The sequence below is a fragment of the Rhizophagus irregularis genome, chromosome 17 (genome assembly GCF_026210795.1).
Source record: "Rhizophagus irregularis chromosome 17, complete sequence".
Classification (NCBI taxonomy): Eukaryota; Fungi; Glomeromycota; class Glomeromycetes; order Glomerales; family Glomeraceae; genus Rhizophagus; species Rhizophagus irregularis.
Window position 1 is genome coordinate 1,886,874 of NC_089445.1, and position 17,098 is coordinate 1,903,971.

The 17,098-nt window shown below is 24.5% G+C and overlaps 3 protein-coding genes across 3 annotated transcripts; 2 read left to right on the forward strand and 1 right to left on the reverse strand.

Moving 5' to 3' along the window:
- Positions 1-350: 350 nt before the first annotated feature.
- OCT59_009139 (uncharacterized protein) lies at positions 351-2,612 on the forward strand (the record flags this gene model as incomplete). Its single annotated transcript, XM_066133342.1, has 10 exons — positions 351-465; positions 536-611; positions 680-840; positions 919-994; positions 1,074-1,185; positions 1,257-1,468; positions 1,538-1,681; positions 1,758-2,100; positions 2,168-2,351; positions 2,471-2,612. The coding sequence occupies 9 exons, from the start codon at positions 351-353 to the stop codon at positions 2,243-2,245; spliced, it is 1,317 nt and encodes a 438-aa protein (XP_065999791.1). The 3' UTR covers positions 2,246-2,351; positions 2,471-2,612.
- A 10,520-nt stretch (positions 2,613-13,132) lies between these two features.
- On the forward strand, positions 13,133-13,637 carry OCT59_009140 (uncharacterized protein; the record flags this gene model as incomplete). The annotated part of the gene is made up of 2 exons (XM_066133343.1): positions 13,133-13,537; positions 13,605-13,637. 2 exons carry the CDS (start codon positions 13,133-13,135, stop codon positions 13,635-13,637), a joined length of 438 nt encoding a protein of 145 aa, XP_065999792.1.
- Positions 13,638-14,935: 1,298 nt separating this feature from the next.
- On the reverse strand, positions 14,936-16,552 carry OCT59_009141 (uncharacterized protein). The gene is made up of 2 exons (XM_025325014.2): positions 15,646-16,552; positions 14,936-15,572 (listed from the first exon to the last, which is right to left on the reverse strand). The coding sequence occupies exons 1-2, from the start codon at positions 16,369-16,371 to the stop codon at positions 15,114-15,116; spliced, it is 1,185 nt and encodes a 394-aa protein (XP_025183324.1). The 5' UTR covers positions 16,372-16,552; the 3' UTR covers positions 14,936-15,113.
- Positions 16,553-17,098: the final 546 nt, after the last annotated feature.

Here is a 17,098-nt window from a genome sequence, read left to right on the forward strand (position 1 = left end):
TTGACACAAAATGAATTAGCGTCAATCAATCAAACGTGGTAAGACGGTATCAATGATTTACATAGCATCGAATACTCATCGGATTAAAACTTTTCTTGAAATTTTCCCCCAAAAAAATGCTACCCCAAATTTTGGTAATGTTTGCATTAAAATCAGGTGTCGACAAAATAATTTTGTAACCTTAGGAGAAAACGGTTATAAAAGAAAGAAAAGTCACACAACATTACAATCTTTTAGCTCAGTATTATTATCGATCTCTTTGGTATATAAAATGGCTTATTTGTTTCTCATCCCACATGTAGAAAATCATTTTTTTTTCATGTTTTTTTTAACCGCACGATTTGCCTATGATGTCACATATTGTAACTCGAGAAGATGTAAATGCAGCATTATCTAATAAAGACCATCAAAACAAACCAAATACAATTAAAAAGATTATTTTGCATTCCATTATTGGAGGTCTTGGTATGTTTCAGTGTTTATTATTTGTGTATTTATATTGATAATAAATTAAGTATTTGCAAAAAAAATTTAGAATCATATGCAAAGGCGCATGGTATTCGTGGGGGTGTAAATTTCCTGTTAAATTTACTAACAGTATTCCGGAAAAGGTATTTGATGTTCTTGGAAAATTTTTTAAAGTTGCGTGAAGATTTGTGTAACACAAAATTTCTTATAGAAAAGGATCTATATATCATGCGTTTATCCATGGATTTTTCGGAATGGACGCCGTGCGATTTGGCGTAGGTTTTGGTGGATTTTCATTTTTATGGAAGCTTATTAATAATGGATTGCGGTATATTCGAAAAAAAGATGATCATTGGAATGGATTAATTGCCGGTATTTTACCTTTAAAGCTTGTCTCCATCTTTAATAATATTTAATGTTCAAATTGTGAGATGTACGAACATTTTGTAGGTTTTATTGCCGGTACATCGATATTGGCAGAAAAACGCGAGAGAAGAATTTCTATTGCGCAACAATTATTTGTTCGGTTAGTCTAATGGTTCCTTGTTCTGTTATTCTGCGCCTTTGATTTCATTTATATATTTCTTTTTCAAATTCAAATTCAGCGCATTACAAGCTGTTTATAATGCAGGTAGCGCGCGTGAATATTTTCGAATTCCTCATGGGGATTCCTTAATATTCATTATATCGACTGCACAAGTTCTTTATGCATATACGGTATTAATATTTTTAATATTAAACAATTATCCTCATTATGTTAGACCTTGACAAGAATTATTTTTTTGTAGATGCGACCTACCACTATACCAAAAGACTTCTTGAATTTTATGATAGCTACAGCACGTGTTCCAAAAGAAACATTGAATATTAATCTATCATTGAGAAAAGGTTTACCTTTAAATAATGATGATGCGATTAACCTCGTTAAAAAATTTAATGGAACGAAGAATGCCCTTGAGATAGCTTCGAATTTACCTCCACGACCTGTTGCAATTCCCTGGTAAATTTAAATAATATTGCCATATTTTTGGTTTATATTAAAATTCTTGTTGACGCGTATCTTTTTTAGTGAGCTTATACATCCTCAATTCGATTCTTGTATATATACAAACATTGAGCGGTTTTATCAAGTTTTTAGAAACATTGCACCAGTATATGCTACACTTAATTTTGTTCCAATGATAGCATTCAAATCAGCACAATTGACTGAAGAGTATGTTCTACTTATATAATTAATCTTGTTTTAAATTTATGTGAAATTTTCTCATTATTTTCCCTCTTTTTATTAGTCCCATGGCGCTTATTAAAAAAAGCATGTTTAACACGATTCGGTCAAGCACTTTTATATCCACTTTTGTAGCAAGTTATCAAACACAAATATGCTTTCATCGCAACATGATTAAAATTTTCAATTTGGAATGGGATTCTAAATACTTATACTGGCTGGCTGGGCTTAATTCAGCATTTGCAATTTTAATCGAAAATAGAAATACGAGAGTTAATTTAGCTTTATATGTATTACCCAAAGCCGCAGAATCCTGGTATAAAATTATGTGTCAAAGAAATTGGATATTTGAATTACATAAAACAGCGGATGTATGGTTCTTTTCTTTAGCAATGAGTATAATTATGGTAAGTAGAAATTTTATTTCGGGATTTGTTTAGAATTAAATGTTAATCAAAATTAAAAATTTAATAGGCTGCTTATCAACATGAACCCGAAATTTTAAATCCAATGGTTAAAACTATTATACGAAGATTTTTCGGATATAACTAAAAAAACTTCAAAGTTACCGGTATATGCTTTATAATATGAAAACAAATTAAGAATTTACAATTACTATAGGAGTTTCTTTTTAAGAAAAAAAAAACTTATATATAATGTAAGTTTTACTTCAAAATCATTTCGTTTATAATCAAAAAAAAAAAAATTTTACGTGATATTATTTAAAATCTTTTATTTGCTTCTAATTAGATTTCGCAAAATTACTTTTACCGATAGGATACTTTCAATTTGCTTTATTTATAAGTTGATTTATAATTTTTATGGAATTTTTAAATAATATTAATTTTATGTTTATGAATCAAAACTTTAACATTGGTTTTGCAAGAATAATAAACTGCATGATTGAAGGATATATTTTAACAAATAATTGATTATTAAATTTAAACTTGATATTTTAGAAAAAAATGGCTATCGATAATATTCGATATAATTTGTTGGCAATGATGGCTATTGGATCAATTGGACTTAGATCGGACTATTCATTCATTAAGCATGACCAAAACTGCTTGTCGATAGAATTAAATATTGTTATTCCATTTAGTTGCGATTCTTTACTCTATCTCGCCTGAATAGAATTTTATCTGGCAGCTGTTACACGATGGCAGAACAAGAGCTTGTGAAACATACAATATAAATATTTTTTTTTTTAAAAAAATATAAAAGGAAGACATTGTGGCATTCATTCATTTACTGTTTGGTTTAGTTTAGTTTAGTTGTTTATTATACGTCATTTGAATGTATCCCATTATTATATCATACTTACTGCACTCTAAATTATAATCGTTTATAAAATCGATCAATGTGATCATGATGCTTTCATTCATATAAAAAATAAGTTCTTAAAGATGTTCTTTTCATTCATTTCAACGATATATTTATACAGCGTTATTTCTTAATTTCTTTTGGAATATATTTGACAGAAAATTTGATGTTCACCATTTAAGGTCTACCCAAAATAGTATTATCAAATGTCGCTGTAATATCAATGTCGATAATTACGCAATCTCCAATGAGGCGTCAAGATTTTAATCTATTCAGCGTTATCTATTTTCTTGATTATGCTAGAATTGCAAATAAAAGAATGCATTAATATTTACATCACTAAATGCGTTGCATTTGCATTATTGTTTAATAAATGTCAAACAGGTGAATACAGGAAAAGGAACGGAATAACGATAATCTTATACGATAATTATCCTTTCAAGAAACTTTCTGCAGAATGTATTGGTTCCATCATCAATATTGCGTAAAAAGAACTGGAATGACCAAACTTGATTATTATTAAGGATTTTATTATAAACGTATAGTAACATTACACACAATTAAAATTTTTGCCGATTACTAACTAAAAAGTGCTAATTATAAAAAAATTATAATCATACAAAGTACAATAATCAATGACTGTGCACATTTGATCTTCTTTGACTTTGCCAAATCTAAGATCTTATTTTCATTCAACTGACAAGTTTAGGTACATGTTTGGTTAAATTACCTAATCTAATATCATGGAGCGCTTTGCCCCTTGACTTGTTGGCGTTTTCTTATTGTTCCTTTAAAGTTTGATGCATAACCTTAGTACTACGAAAGCGGTGGCTTTTTTTTCAGGGAGGTATGTTTCAAACGTTATATAAATCCTTGTTTATTCGATTTTTTTGATTCTTCGGCATGGTTAGTGTCCACCCATACTTACAATGATTTCCTTTCAACTTAATGTTCTTGAATATTACCAAGGGCTTTTTTTTTCGCGAAAAATTTTTAATAACCGCAGCTTGTTTGTTTAATACAAGTTCAACTTAACAGCGGAAATGTTTTTAAAATGTGAAGAAGCCATCTTCACAATCCAATTCGATCTATAATGATTTATTTATCTAGAACCATGCACGAATAAAAATATGGGTTCATGTAGACTTACCTCCCAAGAGTATTTTCGACGTTTTTTAAATTATCCAACGACTCTTAATAGTTTCATCGAAAATTTAATTTTTTCGTCAAAATAATCAACATAATTATTACTTGCTCTTCAGGGAAGGTTCATCTTTAAATCCATATGACTAATTGTTCGATTACCCATCTATTTTATTTTATTTTTCTCAACTTCTCCTCCCTCCATAATTAATAACTCGGTCGTTCACGAAAGGGTGCCATACAATTTCGATACACAATTTTTTATGATTGTGAAAAATTATTTTTTTATTAATTACACGTTAATTTTAGCGCGAATCAATAATAATTTAATTTAATATTGATTAGCATCCCCTGTGAAACGGATCCTTTTTTTTTAGGCGTTGTCAATTCAACCCTTTCTTTTTTACATATTAATCCGTTGATAAATTTATCGCGACATTGGGTTTATGGAGGTTTGGGGATCGATTTTAAAGTTTTATTTTCATTGTACCGCAAAGAAAAAAATTATGAAAGGGAAATCAAAACAAAAATTATAGGTTTTATTTGTAAGATGGGATCTTTGTATAGTTCATTTTTTTTTTAGTTTTAATATAGTAAAAAACATATAGCTTCTCTTTATATATTAATAATCATCATGTATATTTTCTTCGTTTTTTAATGTTTATATTTTCATGAAAAATTTTCTCTTCATATTTTTTCTTTATATATATGCTTTAAAGTTTCTTTTTTAAAAAAAAAATACAGAAAAACATAAAACTAATAATAAAAATTGAAATTATCATATGTCTAAAAGTTAATTGAACTTGTGTATCCCAAATTTTGGAGGTTTGTTAAAAAAAACCCCATGTTAATATTAAACTATATTACTAAAGTTTTACCTAAATGCATTGCCTAGATCCTATTATTGCTGAAAATGGTAAAGTGCAATTTGTTGCTAATTAAGTAGATATATTTTAAATTATTTTGTGAACAAGTTATATACGAAATATATATATATATATATATATATATAAATTATTATTAATTAAAAAATACTTATTTTTATCTTTATGCCATTAAAATTTTGAAATAACTATAAAACATTTATGTTCTTTCATATTACTTATTGGAAAAAATTATTTTAATGATATAGATTTCATTTTACCAGAATTAAGAAATTGTTTATTTGAAACTATTATGAATTTATAATAAAATTTTGCATCACACCCTTTTTATTTCTGTTTTTACTATGTATTCTATAAATATAGAAATTTTTTCAGTATTGAGAAATTTTATTTATTACCATTATTTATCATATCCTATAATTTCAGTCAAATTTTATAATTCTGCTTAAAATTTCCTTTAAAAAATCATGTAATACTAACAATAATTTATACTGCTAGTGATAAATAATAAATTCTTAGTAAATTTTTTAAAAATTATACTATAAAATATATATTATAAATTTATTTCATTATAGTAAATATCATGTGAAATCATTAAATATATTATTTATAAATTACTTTATTAAATACAAATTTAAGATTAGTATTTTACTTTATTATTTTTCTAATTGAATAATAATAATGAAATTATTTATATAAAAAATATAATTATCCCTTAAATTATATTGCAGGAAAATTTGCCTGTAATTTCTAAATTAAGATAAATGATACTATAAAAAATTCTTTAATTTTAACCAGATCATTATATAATAATTTTGCAACCTATATTTTAGCCATAAATTGTATAAGTTAAATATGTAGTTGATCATTAAAATTGGATGAGAAATTAACTGCAAAAAATAGTATCAGAATTTTTATATAATAAAATCTAAACTTTTTTTATTATATTTTTTCTCTATTTGGATATTTATTATAAATTATTATTATTATTATAAAAATTTTGCATTATAACAAACAAAATAAAGATAAAAAAAAATAATTTTTATGAGTATACCAAATTCTACATATTCTATTAAGCTTTTATATAATTACAATTAATTATTAATGAAATTGTTAAAATTTAGTGCAAAATTTTTAATTATCTTAAAATACACTTTTAACCAATGGGTAATTTTTAAGAACTGAAATTTTGGTAATTTTGGTAAAATTATTTTAAAAGATAAATATAATAATTTTAAATTCTAAAAATAATAATATAAAAGAGAATAAAAATTAAAAATAATATTATTACTAATAAAAAAATTTGAAAAAATAATTTATTAATTTAAAATTTACTAGTAATTTACTAATAATATAGGGTATTGCTAAATATCACCAGTGGTGATCGTTACCACACCACTTAATTCTGGCTGAAAATTATAATTTTGGCCAGAGTTAAAAAACACATCATAAATTTTTTTTCAAAAATTTCAATTTAAATAATAAATGTGTAAAACAAACCTGAGTAGATACTAATCACACTAAAATTTTGAAAATTTGACCAAAAAAAATCTTTTTTAAAACAAAAAATTGTATTTTGCTTATAAAATCAAATTTTCCTATTTTTCTCAAAAACTATCTAAACAATAGCCTTTATAATCTAAAGCAAACTTATTCTACCCATAAATTTACATATAATAATGATATTTTATATTATAATTAGAATAATATCTCAGTCAAAAATTTTTGAAATTCAAAAAATATTTTACATGTGATGACGATCACCACTGGTGATATTTAGCAATACCCAATAATATATATAAAATTGGAAATTCTTAAAGCTTTAAAATCAAAAATTAATAAAATACTTTTATTAAAAGGAATTTTTTTGTTATAATAATATAAAAAAATCTTTATTTTGTAAATATTTATTATAATAGTAAACAAAAATGGCTGAAACTAAAGATTTATTATAATAAATTTTAACTATATAAATAAATTTTTTATTTTATTAAACTGTTTAATTTATGTATAAAACTAATTTTAACCTGAGGTGATTTAATCCGGGTGATTTAACCTACTAGTAAATTTTATATAAGTAAATTTTATATAATTATATGAATTATTCACCCTTATCATATAATAAATTTGATTGGGCTGACTAATATTTATTGTTACATCATCTTAACTATCTGTTTATATTATTTTTTTCATTTTTTCCTTCCCGCTTGTTTTTTTTCCTTTTCGTTTTATTTTCCTTTCTTTTCCTATTCCATTAATCCATTTATTTATTATTTTTATCTGCTTTCTTTTTTTTTTTAATATATTTTTTTTAGGTCTTTAGATTTTTCCGAGTTTTACAATTTCTAATACAGTATTATATCTTAATGCATTAAAAAGGTACATTTTCTTTTTTTGTTAGTTTTGTTTTTTAATTTTGTTCTTTACTAACTATATTTTCTTTTCTTTATACTGTTCTTTAACTTCTTTCTCTTCAATATTATGTGACGTGTTTTGCTCTTAATTTGCTTTTATTTGGTCATTAACTTTTTTTATGGGTTTGCTTTTAAACTTAATTATGGAGGATTTTCTTTTTTCTTTATAGTGGATATCTTTTTTTATTCTTTAATCTTTAGGTTCTGCTAATTTTCTAATTTTTATTCATTACTAATTATCTTTTCTTTACTCTATACTACTCTTTGACTTAATATGTTTTATTTTTCTGTCACAAATTTTACTTTTTGACTTCATAAGTTTCATCATTATTATATTTTTTAACTTTTTACATGAGTTTCATTCTTTATTCTTATACTTTATTATTGTCATGTATTTTTTTGTATATATGTACCATAATTACTAGTTCTGTTAAAAATAAATAAAGTATAAATTTGATAATTAATAAACTTTAATTAAATGATTTTAAACCATTATAGTACAAAAAAAATTTTGCAAATAAAAGTGTTGCATAAAATAAACCAATCAAAATTGATTGGTGTAAAATATAAAATTTTTAGAGAGGTAATTTAACCTGAGAGTAAAGCTCCGAACGGGTCAGTTCGGTTCAGTTTTTTTGCGGTTCGGGTAGAACCGAAAACCGAAATGGAACCGAACCGGAACCGTCCGGTTCGGTTCGGTTCTATCCGAAATTAAGAAAAATGTGAAAAATGAATACACGACCATCCAGTGATCGTACAAGGACGAGCCATAGCTCGTTGGAATCCTCTCATCGAGACGCGTCGAATGGTGGTAAAATCAAGTCTCTAGCATCGATATATCACGAGATAGAACATGGTGAGTGTTTCTTAAAAAATTTGTATTAGAAAACGATCCATTGATGCTAGAGACATGAATTTACCACCATTCAACGCATCTCAACGAGACAAATCTAATGAGCTATAATTCGTCTTTTTGCAATCACTGGATGGTCGTGTATTCGTTTTTTCGCATTTTTTTTAAATTTTCAAACGTCAAAAATTAAAATTCCGATACAAGCGATTAAACGCCATCTATTGATCACACAAAGCCTAATTTTAGCTCATTGGATTCGTCTCACTGAGACGAGTCGAATGGTGGTAAAATCAAGTCTCTAGCATCGATAGATCGTGAGATAGTCCATGGTGAGTGTTTCTTAAACAATTTGCATTAGAAAACGATCTATCGATGCTAGTGACATCATTTTACCACCATTCGACTCGTCTTAGTGAGACGAATCCAATGAGCTAAAATTAGGCTTTGTGTGATCAATAGATGGCGTTTAATCGCTTGTATCGGAATTTTAATTTTTGACGTTTGAAAATTTAAAAAAAATGCGAAAAAACGAATACACAACCATCCAGTGATTGTAAAAAGACGAATTATAGCTCATTAGATTCGTCTCGTCGAGATGCGTTGAATGGTGGTAAATTCATGTCTCTAGCATCAATGGATCGTTTTCTAATGCAAATTTTTTAAGAAACACTCACCATGTGCTATCTCGTGATCTATCGATGCTAGAGACTTGATTTTACCACCATTCGACGCGTCTCGATGAGAGGATTCCAACGAACTATGGCTCGTCCTTGTACGATCACTGGATAGTCGTATATTCGTTTTTTCGCATTTTTTCTTAATTTCAGATAGAACCGAACCGAACCAGACGGTTCCAAGTCCAAAACTGAACCGAGAACCGAACCGAATTTTTTGCCGGTTTCGGATCGGTTCCTGGTTCAAACCGGAACCGTTCGGAGCTTTACCTGAGAGGCAAGTTAGCAAAACTCTTAATTTATATATATAATATTTTTAAAAGAAATGTAAAAATCTATAATTTTTAATTTTTATAATTGCAAATTTCAAATTAAAAATTTAATATAATAGTTTATAGAAATATTACAAAATTTTTAGGGATTTTTTTATATTATACAATTAGACTTTTATATAAGATAAGTGCTGAAAAAAAGAATTAAATTGACAAATAATGAATTTTTTTTTAAAATAATAAATATTCTGGATTAGATGATTAGATTTACATTTATTTTTTTATATTTATCCTATTCTTATATAATCATATCTTATATAGTAATATCTTATAAAATTTTTTTATATAATTATATTTTAAAAAAAACTAATTTATATAAAGATTATATAAAAAGTTTTTTATATAATTACAACTTTTATATAATCAATATTTTTAGATTTTTTTACTATATAATTAACTTAGTGATTATAAAAAGATTCTACTGTAATTTTATAAATAATTTGATTAGTATTATCTTTAAATTTATAATACAGTCAGCTTATGTTATAACAAATTTAATGTCTGAACCAATCTGACTTTTGTTATAAAAAAATTTGGTATTATTATAATAAAATCTGGTATAATGAGGAAAAATTTTGTATATTACAGTATATCACATTACAATATAATATAAATGATCTTATGTTACATAGTGAAAATTACATATGCTAAAATTTTTATAAAATAGTATACCATAATATAAAATTCATTATAATATGAGTCATTTTGTATATATTGTTTATACACTTTACTTTGTTAAATGGTATACAGCATTTAATTAGTAAAATTTAGTATATAAAATTTTTTTTATATATTAAAATCTGTACTACAGTAAAAATCTATACCAAATAATTTATAATATTGAAATTCATTATAACGTAAGCTAACTATATATACAATATAATTTAAATTTAATGTAGCAATCTAAAATTATTTAGCTAAAATTTTTTAATACTAATCAAATTTATAATACCAGTTTAAATTTAGTTAAATTTAAAAATTTAAATCAAAAGTAATATTATATTTATATAATATAATACTTTTTTTCATTATATATTTTAATATTCATTAAATTTTTAAATTACTTTTATGTCTTTTAAAAATTAAAAATATTGTTATTTATTTCTAATACATAAAAAATATTGTTTTTTTGGCCCATTTTTTGCTTTATTTTATATATTTTATGTATATATTTTTTTTTTTTGCTGCAGCACATATAGATCTTTATTAAGATTTTAAAAAATAAGTTCATACAATACACGTAAAACTAACATAAATCCTAATTTAGTAAAGAACTACACCATCTGCTAACTTCGGTGAAGCAACTATATATGCACTGTCAGTAAAGGACTTAAGCTAGGGGAGTGAGTCCACCTTTTTCAGATATCCTTTCTTATTAGAGACCCCTCCTTCCGCCGGTCACCACCGGTAGGTGCTCCAAGGACTCACTGCTACTGCAGACCAAATCCATTACTAAGGTTGCTAGAGGAACTAGAGGGTTTTGGCAAGTTGGCGAAATGCTGAAATAGCAAAACTTTGCCGCAACTATATGAAAGTTTTATTAAAAAGTTGGCAAAACTCTGGAGAAAGACAAAACCTGATAAAACTTATTATAAATGCCAAAACTGCCAAAACTTTGCCAAAACTATAATAAAACTATAGTAAAATCTTGGAGAAACTAATCGTAGAATTAGGACCTCAGAAAATGCTTATATATGTAAGGTACCAAGGTGCTTAGCCAATATAGTAAAGTTTTATGATGTAAGAATTTTATAATGCTTAATTTTAAGAAAATTTTATACTATGTAAGATAATTAAATTGCATATTTTTGGTATTATTTTAAAATACTAAGAGTTTTTAGTTGCTTATTTTTCATATTTATATAACTTTTTAAAATATTATATATTGAATTTATAATTAATTTTTATTTTATTTTCACTAACGGTGAGTGTTAATTTTGTACTACATTTCACAATTTTATATAAATACATAAACAAAAATTTTTTTTAATGAAATTTCATTTTTTTTTTCAATGTTTTATTAATTATCTGTCAATAGTATCTTTTTAATTTTTATTAAACTTAGTGTATTATTTTTAATATAAAATTACTATATTATATATGTTTATTTTGTTAAATAAAATTACTATAAATATGTTTTACTTTAAAATATAATTTCACTACTCACCACTTTGATTATATCAAATTATCTTTTATGCTTAAGTAAATTTGTTCAGCAAGTTAAATCTACTTGTATTTTAATTTTCATAAGGCTAAGTATGATATTTATATAAAAAAGCATATTTTTTTTAACAGTAATAACTTTTAAATTTTTCACTTTTTTGTTTATAACTTCAGAGCGTAATTACACCACTTCAGTCAAATGAAATTGACTTTCTAAATTAATTGAAAGTTGTTCAGCAAGGTCGAAACTACTTAAATATTAATTTCATGAGTGTGGGTATAATACTTATAGAGAAAAGTGCATTTTTCATAACGGTACTAACTTCCAAATTTTTCATTTCTCTGTTTACAACTTCAGAGCGTAATTACACCTCTTTAGTCAAATGAAATCAACTTTCTAAATTAATTGAAAATTGTTCAGCAAGGTCGAAACTACCTACATATTAATTTTTATGGGTGTAAGTATAATACTTATGGAAAAATTTACATTTTTTGTAATAGTATTAATTTCGAATTTTTCTTTTACTGTTTATTAACTTTATTAATTGAATATTGTTAATCTACTTGTATATTATATTTAGTTTAGCTTCACAACATATTTAAAATTGGATTTAATAAAATATATTAATTAATAAATATATTTTATAAATTATATGTGTTATAATAAAAATTTAATTAGGTTAGAAGATTGATTTACTTATTTTTATATAATTTTTAAGGTTAGATATCAACAATGCTTAGCGATTATAGTAAAAACCTATGCTTAGAGCTACTAATAAAAAATATTTTTGGGACCTTACCTATATAAGTATTTTCTGGGGTTTTGTAGAATTTTGGAGAGGTTTAGGCAGGCAACCTTACCCATTACGAACAAAATAAAAAATAGGAGCAAAACAAAAAAAGTCAGGGTAAAAAAAAAAAAAAATTTAAAAAAAAGGGTAACTAAAAAAATATTAGTATTCTACAAATATGAAGTCTACTATACTGTTTACTATAATTCTACATATAGTCAACAAGGCCAAGCAGTCATTCCATCAGTTCTTAAGCCTTCTAGAATGGCAAGAAAGTAAGCTTTCCAGATTCTACTAATGTCCAAACCTTTCTTCATATTCCTTAGAGTAAAGGAAATGAATTTCTTTCCAATAGGCTTGCTCATCTTAATTTTGTTATCTGTAGTATTTGTTCCAACCTTGTTAGCCTAGTCTTGGTTCTACTTCTGATTTCAGCTACTTCTTGATGATCAGTTACAATCTTTAAATAGTTGAGGCGATATTTTTTATTTTAATATATTTTAATTAATAAGCTTACTATAAGTTTATAATAAATAGAATTGATTAATAAGAAGAATAAAAAAAAATTACTATAAGTCAAATTTATTATAATAAGTTTTATTATATATATTATAAATATTAACTGTACTCTAATAAATATTACTTCTTTTGAGTATAATAAAAAAAAAATATTATTGTTTAGAGTAAAATATATTATTTAATATAATTATAAATATATTTCTTTTTTTTTTATTCTGTATTTTTTATTTTTTTTAAAAAGAAGTACCATTTGATAATTTTATTAAAATATATATAATTTATAAAATTATATAATAAATTATTATACTCTTTAAATAAATTTGCTAGTGAATAAAATATTAATATGGATGAGTTGCCTATCCCATTTGTACATCTAATGTTAAGGAATCTTTTCCCAAAAGGAAGATATAGAGAACTCAGGTCTATTGTCAAATCAGAAAAAGCTACACTAACAATTGCTTCCCTTTTTTTAGAAATGTTTATTACTGAATTTTATAAGGTTATTTGGCAACCACGTTGTGACATAGTTGCAGATTGGGAACGTACAAAAGGAATTAAAAAGCAAGATTTAAGGAAAAAAATATCAGCACAACAACGTATCGTATATGAAAGAATTCCAACCCAGCAAGTGGAAGATGGTACATATGACCTGAAGGGAAGAAAAATTTTCAAACGTGGTGAACAGTGGTCAGTTGCTTTAGAAAAAACAAGACAATATATAAATCAATTTATTAAAAATGGAAATAGGGTAATTTGGAAGGCATATAACAATCTCAAATTATATAAATACAAATATAGTTCTTCTTTTTGTTTAGAGGGTAGTGAAAGCATTTACTAAAGCCATATGATGATGATGATCCTATATAATCTGATAGCTACTATGGGAGGATATAAGTGAATTTCATAAGGTGATGGTAGGGCACGGGAGCAATCTTATGGATGGGGGACCGGTTTGGAGTTTTAAACAAATTAATTATACATGTAACAGAACTTTCTGTCTTTTATATAATTAATAAACTCACAAATTGCACTACCTTGCAAAAAAAAAAAAAAAAAAAATATTAATATGGATCTATTGGAATCTTGAACAATATTAATATAGGTAGAAGCTAAAGATGCGTCATCATCTTAGTAGTTATCAATATATTAGAATTTAGGAATACATACAATTATGTTGGATTTGCTTATTTTTGGTATATTTTTGGAAATAAATAATAATAATTTAATACTTTTAATTTTATTTAACAATTATCTTAAAATAAATTTTTTTTAAACAAAAATCTTTTCTGTATTGCATATATAATATTTTATTGGAAATATGGTAAAGAAAAAAGTAATATATATATATAGGAAAGAAATCAAATTAAACTATAGATATAAAAAAGATTATTTAAATAGACATATAGCATGTTCAAGATATAAAGCAAATGAAAACAGAAAACAATTTAATATAATTAATAAAGAGCCAATTAAAATTTTAAAAACTGACTTGAAGTTAGAGAATTAAAATACATATTTTGTAAAAATTTAGGGGTTAAAAGCTACAAATGCATATTGATCATAGTTAAAAATGTTTTTTTTTATTTGGGATCCTGATCTATTATATATATATATAATCTTATATCTTAATAAATTATATATATACAATAAATTATATAGATAAAATTATATAATATTTATTATTATTTAATTGTCAGTTTTTGTAATTTTATAAATAGTTGCAAATTTTAAGTTTCAGTTTTAAGTAAAAAAAATAAATTAAAATAAGTTTATTTAATTTTAAATTATAAAAAATTTTATAAATAAATAAATATATATTTTTAATATTTTTTAAAAAGAGTACTTTTTAGGTTATAATACAAATATTTATTTATTTTAAACTACTAGTATTTAATTATCTATTATTTAAAAACTAAAGTATTATTTTAGTAAAAATCTAAAGCGGTATAAGAAAATACTATATAGTACTTCTATAATTTTATTTAAAATGAAAATAAACTTAAAAAAAAGATATAAATTTATAATGCATGTTGCATGCAAATTAGATAAATTAGATTTATTTTTTAAATTTAATAAATTGGATTTTTGCAAAATTATTATTCTTTTTTATAAAAAAATATGGCCCATAATATAATTTTTTTATTTTATATACTTCTTTAGAAATAAGTGACTTTATTTAAATAATAAAATTACATAATAATAGTGAATTTTTAGTATTTGGATAAGTTAATATTATTGAATCATATTATTTGTTTATAATTTATCTTACAAAGAATTATTAATTTTTATATAGTAAGACTAATATTCTTACTATTACATCTCAATCAATAATTATATGTTTCGGCCCATTTTCTTAAAGCAGTAGGACATAAACCTTTAATAGTAACTTTAGATAGTTTAGGAAATTGAGAATTATTAACAAAATTTTGGATATTACGATAATTTCCTCCACATCCACCTTCACCTAAACCCCAACACCAACTAATTATTAATAATTCTAAATTGGTACATAAATTTATTGTATCTAAAGTACAATCAATTTTTTGTTGTTGTTGTTGAGATTTAAAATCTATTTCATTAAATTCTAATATTTTTAAAGAATTAATTTGAGTTAATATCGATTGATCCATTAAAGTTGAATACCATGTATAACCTGATAACTTTAATGATTCTAAATTTTGTTGTGATGATATTAAAGAATTTAATATTGTTGCTTGTGATTTAATATAATATTGTGTCATTTTAGTTATTCTGACATTATCTCTAAATGAGTGTAAATATTTCTATAAAAAAAAAAAAGAAAATCGTTTAGTATTATCACTTTGCTTCAGCATCAGAAATATAAGGAAACCTTACCAAATTATTACATATCTTTGAAAGAGAGATTAAAAATGAATAATCACAAAAATCAGTATCAACTTCTAAATATTTTAAATTTTCAACCAAACATTTAAAGTAATTTTGGTCAACAAATAAAAGATAACAATTATCATCTCTTGTATAATGGTTAATATTATAAGGTATTAATTTAAGATAATTAATTTGAGTATTATGATTTTTAAACATATTCATAATTAAATGAATTAGTCTATCAATATTATTACCATCAAAATCGTTCTTAATGTTTCTAATATTTCTTTGATAAAAATATTCTTGTCGTATATTCTCGTTTGTAATATGTAAATGATTTTCTAATATCCAATCAATAATACTATTAAACATTTCAAAATAATCCAACTCTTTAATGAAACTAGCATAATCAAATATTGAACCAGATCTTCCTCTTCTGGGTAAATTAAATCCTGCCATCGATAATTCTTTTCGCTCTTTTTCGTTCATGCTCATCAATAAAGTTTCAATAATTTTTTTATTACTATTTCTTAATTTGTTATTATTATTATTAGAAGGTCGTCGAGAATAAAATGGTTTGCGCCATAAATACGGTATTGTATTTTGACACCAATTTCTGTTTATCCAAGTATATGAATAAATTACACGATGTAATTGTGTTGGATTTGCTGAATACTCTTTTTCGAGATATAAAAATATTTCTCCAATTATATCTGAAGGTAAAAAAACCATTGATGCTATTGTAAAATAATTTTTGTATTATAAACTCGACTTTTTGTGCAAGCTGCATAAAAACCGCAGTAGGAGTATACTGTATCGGGGCTGGGGTAATTGAACTTTTAAGAATTTATCCATAATTAAACGCGTAAAATGACAAACATATTGAAAGACCTTGACATTGCCAGATTACTAGAAAGATATTTTATAATGTAACTATAATGAAAACGTTTTCGGGCGTGCATGCATTGGGCTGAATACCAACATTTATTATTTAACCAATTTGGGTAGCTTTCATCGCGGATGGCTAAATCATTATAAGGTAATACAAAAATAGAATGATTAAGGCATCTCCGAAAAATATAAGGCTTACTAGCGTTACGTAAAAAAAAACAAATTTATATCGCGTCTAAGCTTCATAGAGTTACAGTATACCGTTACTATTTACGTTGATTTTATCTATACACCAGCTATGCCGTAAATTGTAAACACGTAAAACATTTTCAAATATAGTCCATAATGCCATATGTAAATTTGATTGTTCTTTTTATTTACAAACTGGTTCTTACGACAAGTTTTGACCAATTTCGACAAGTACATTATTAGATTGTCTGCTGGATCAAAAATCAATAGCTGTTTAATTTATGGGGTAACGAATTCCTAAACCACAAATACAGAGGCAGGTTCCCAACAAGGCCACAGCCTTCCTTTTCTGTTGAGGGTTGAAATTAACTTTTACCAA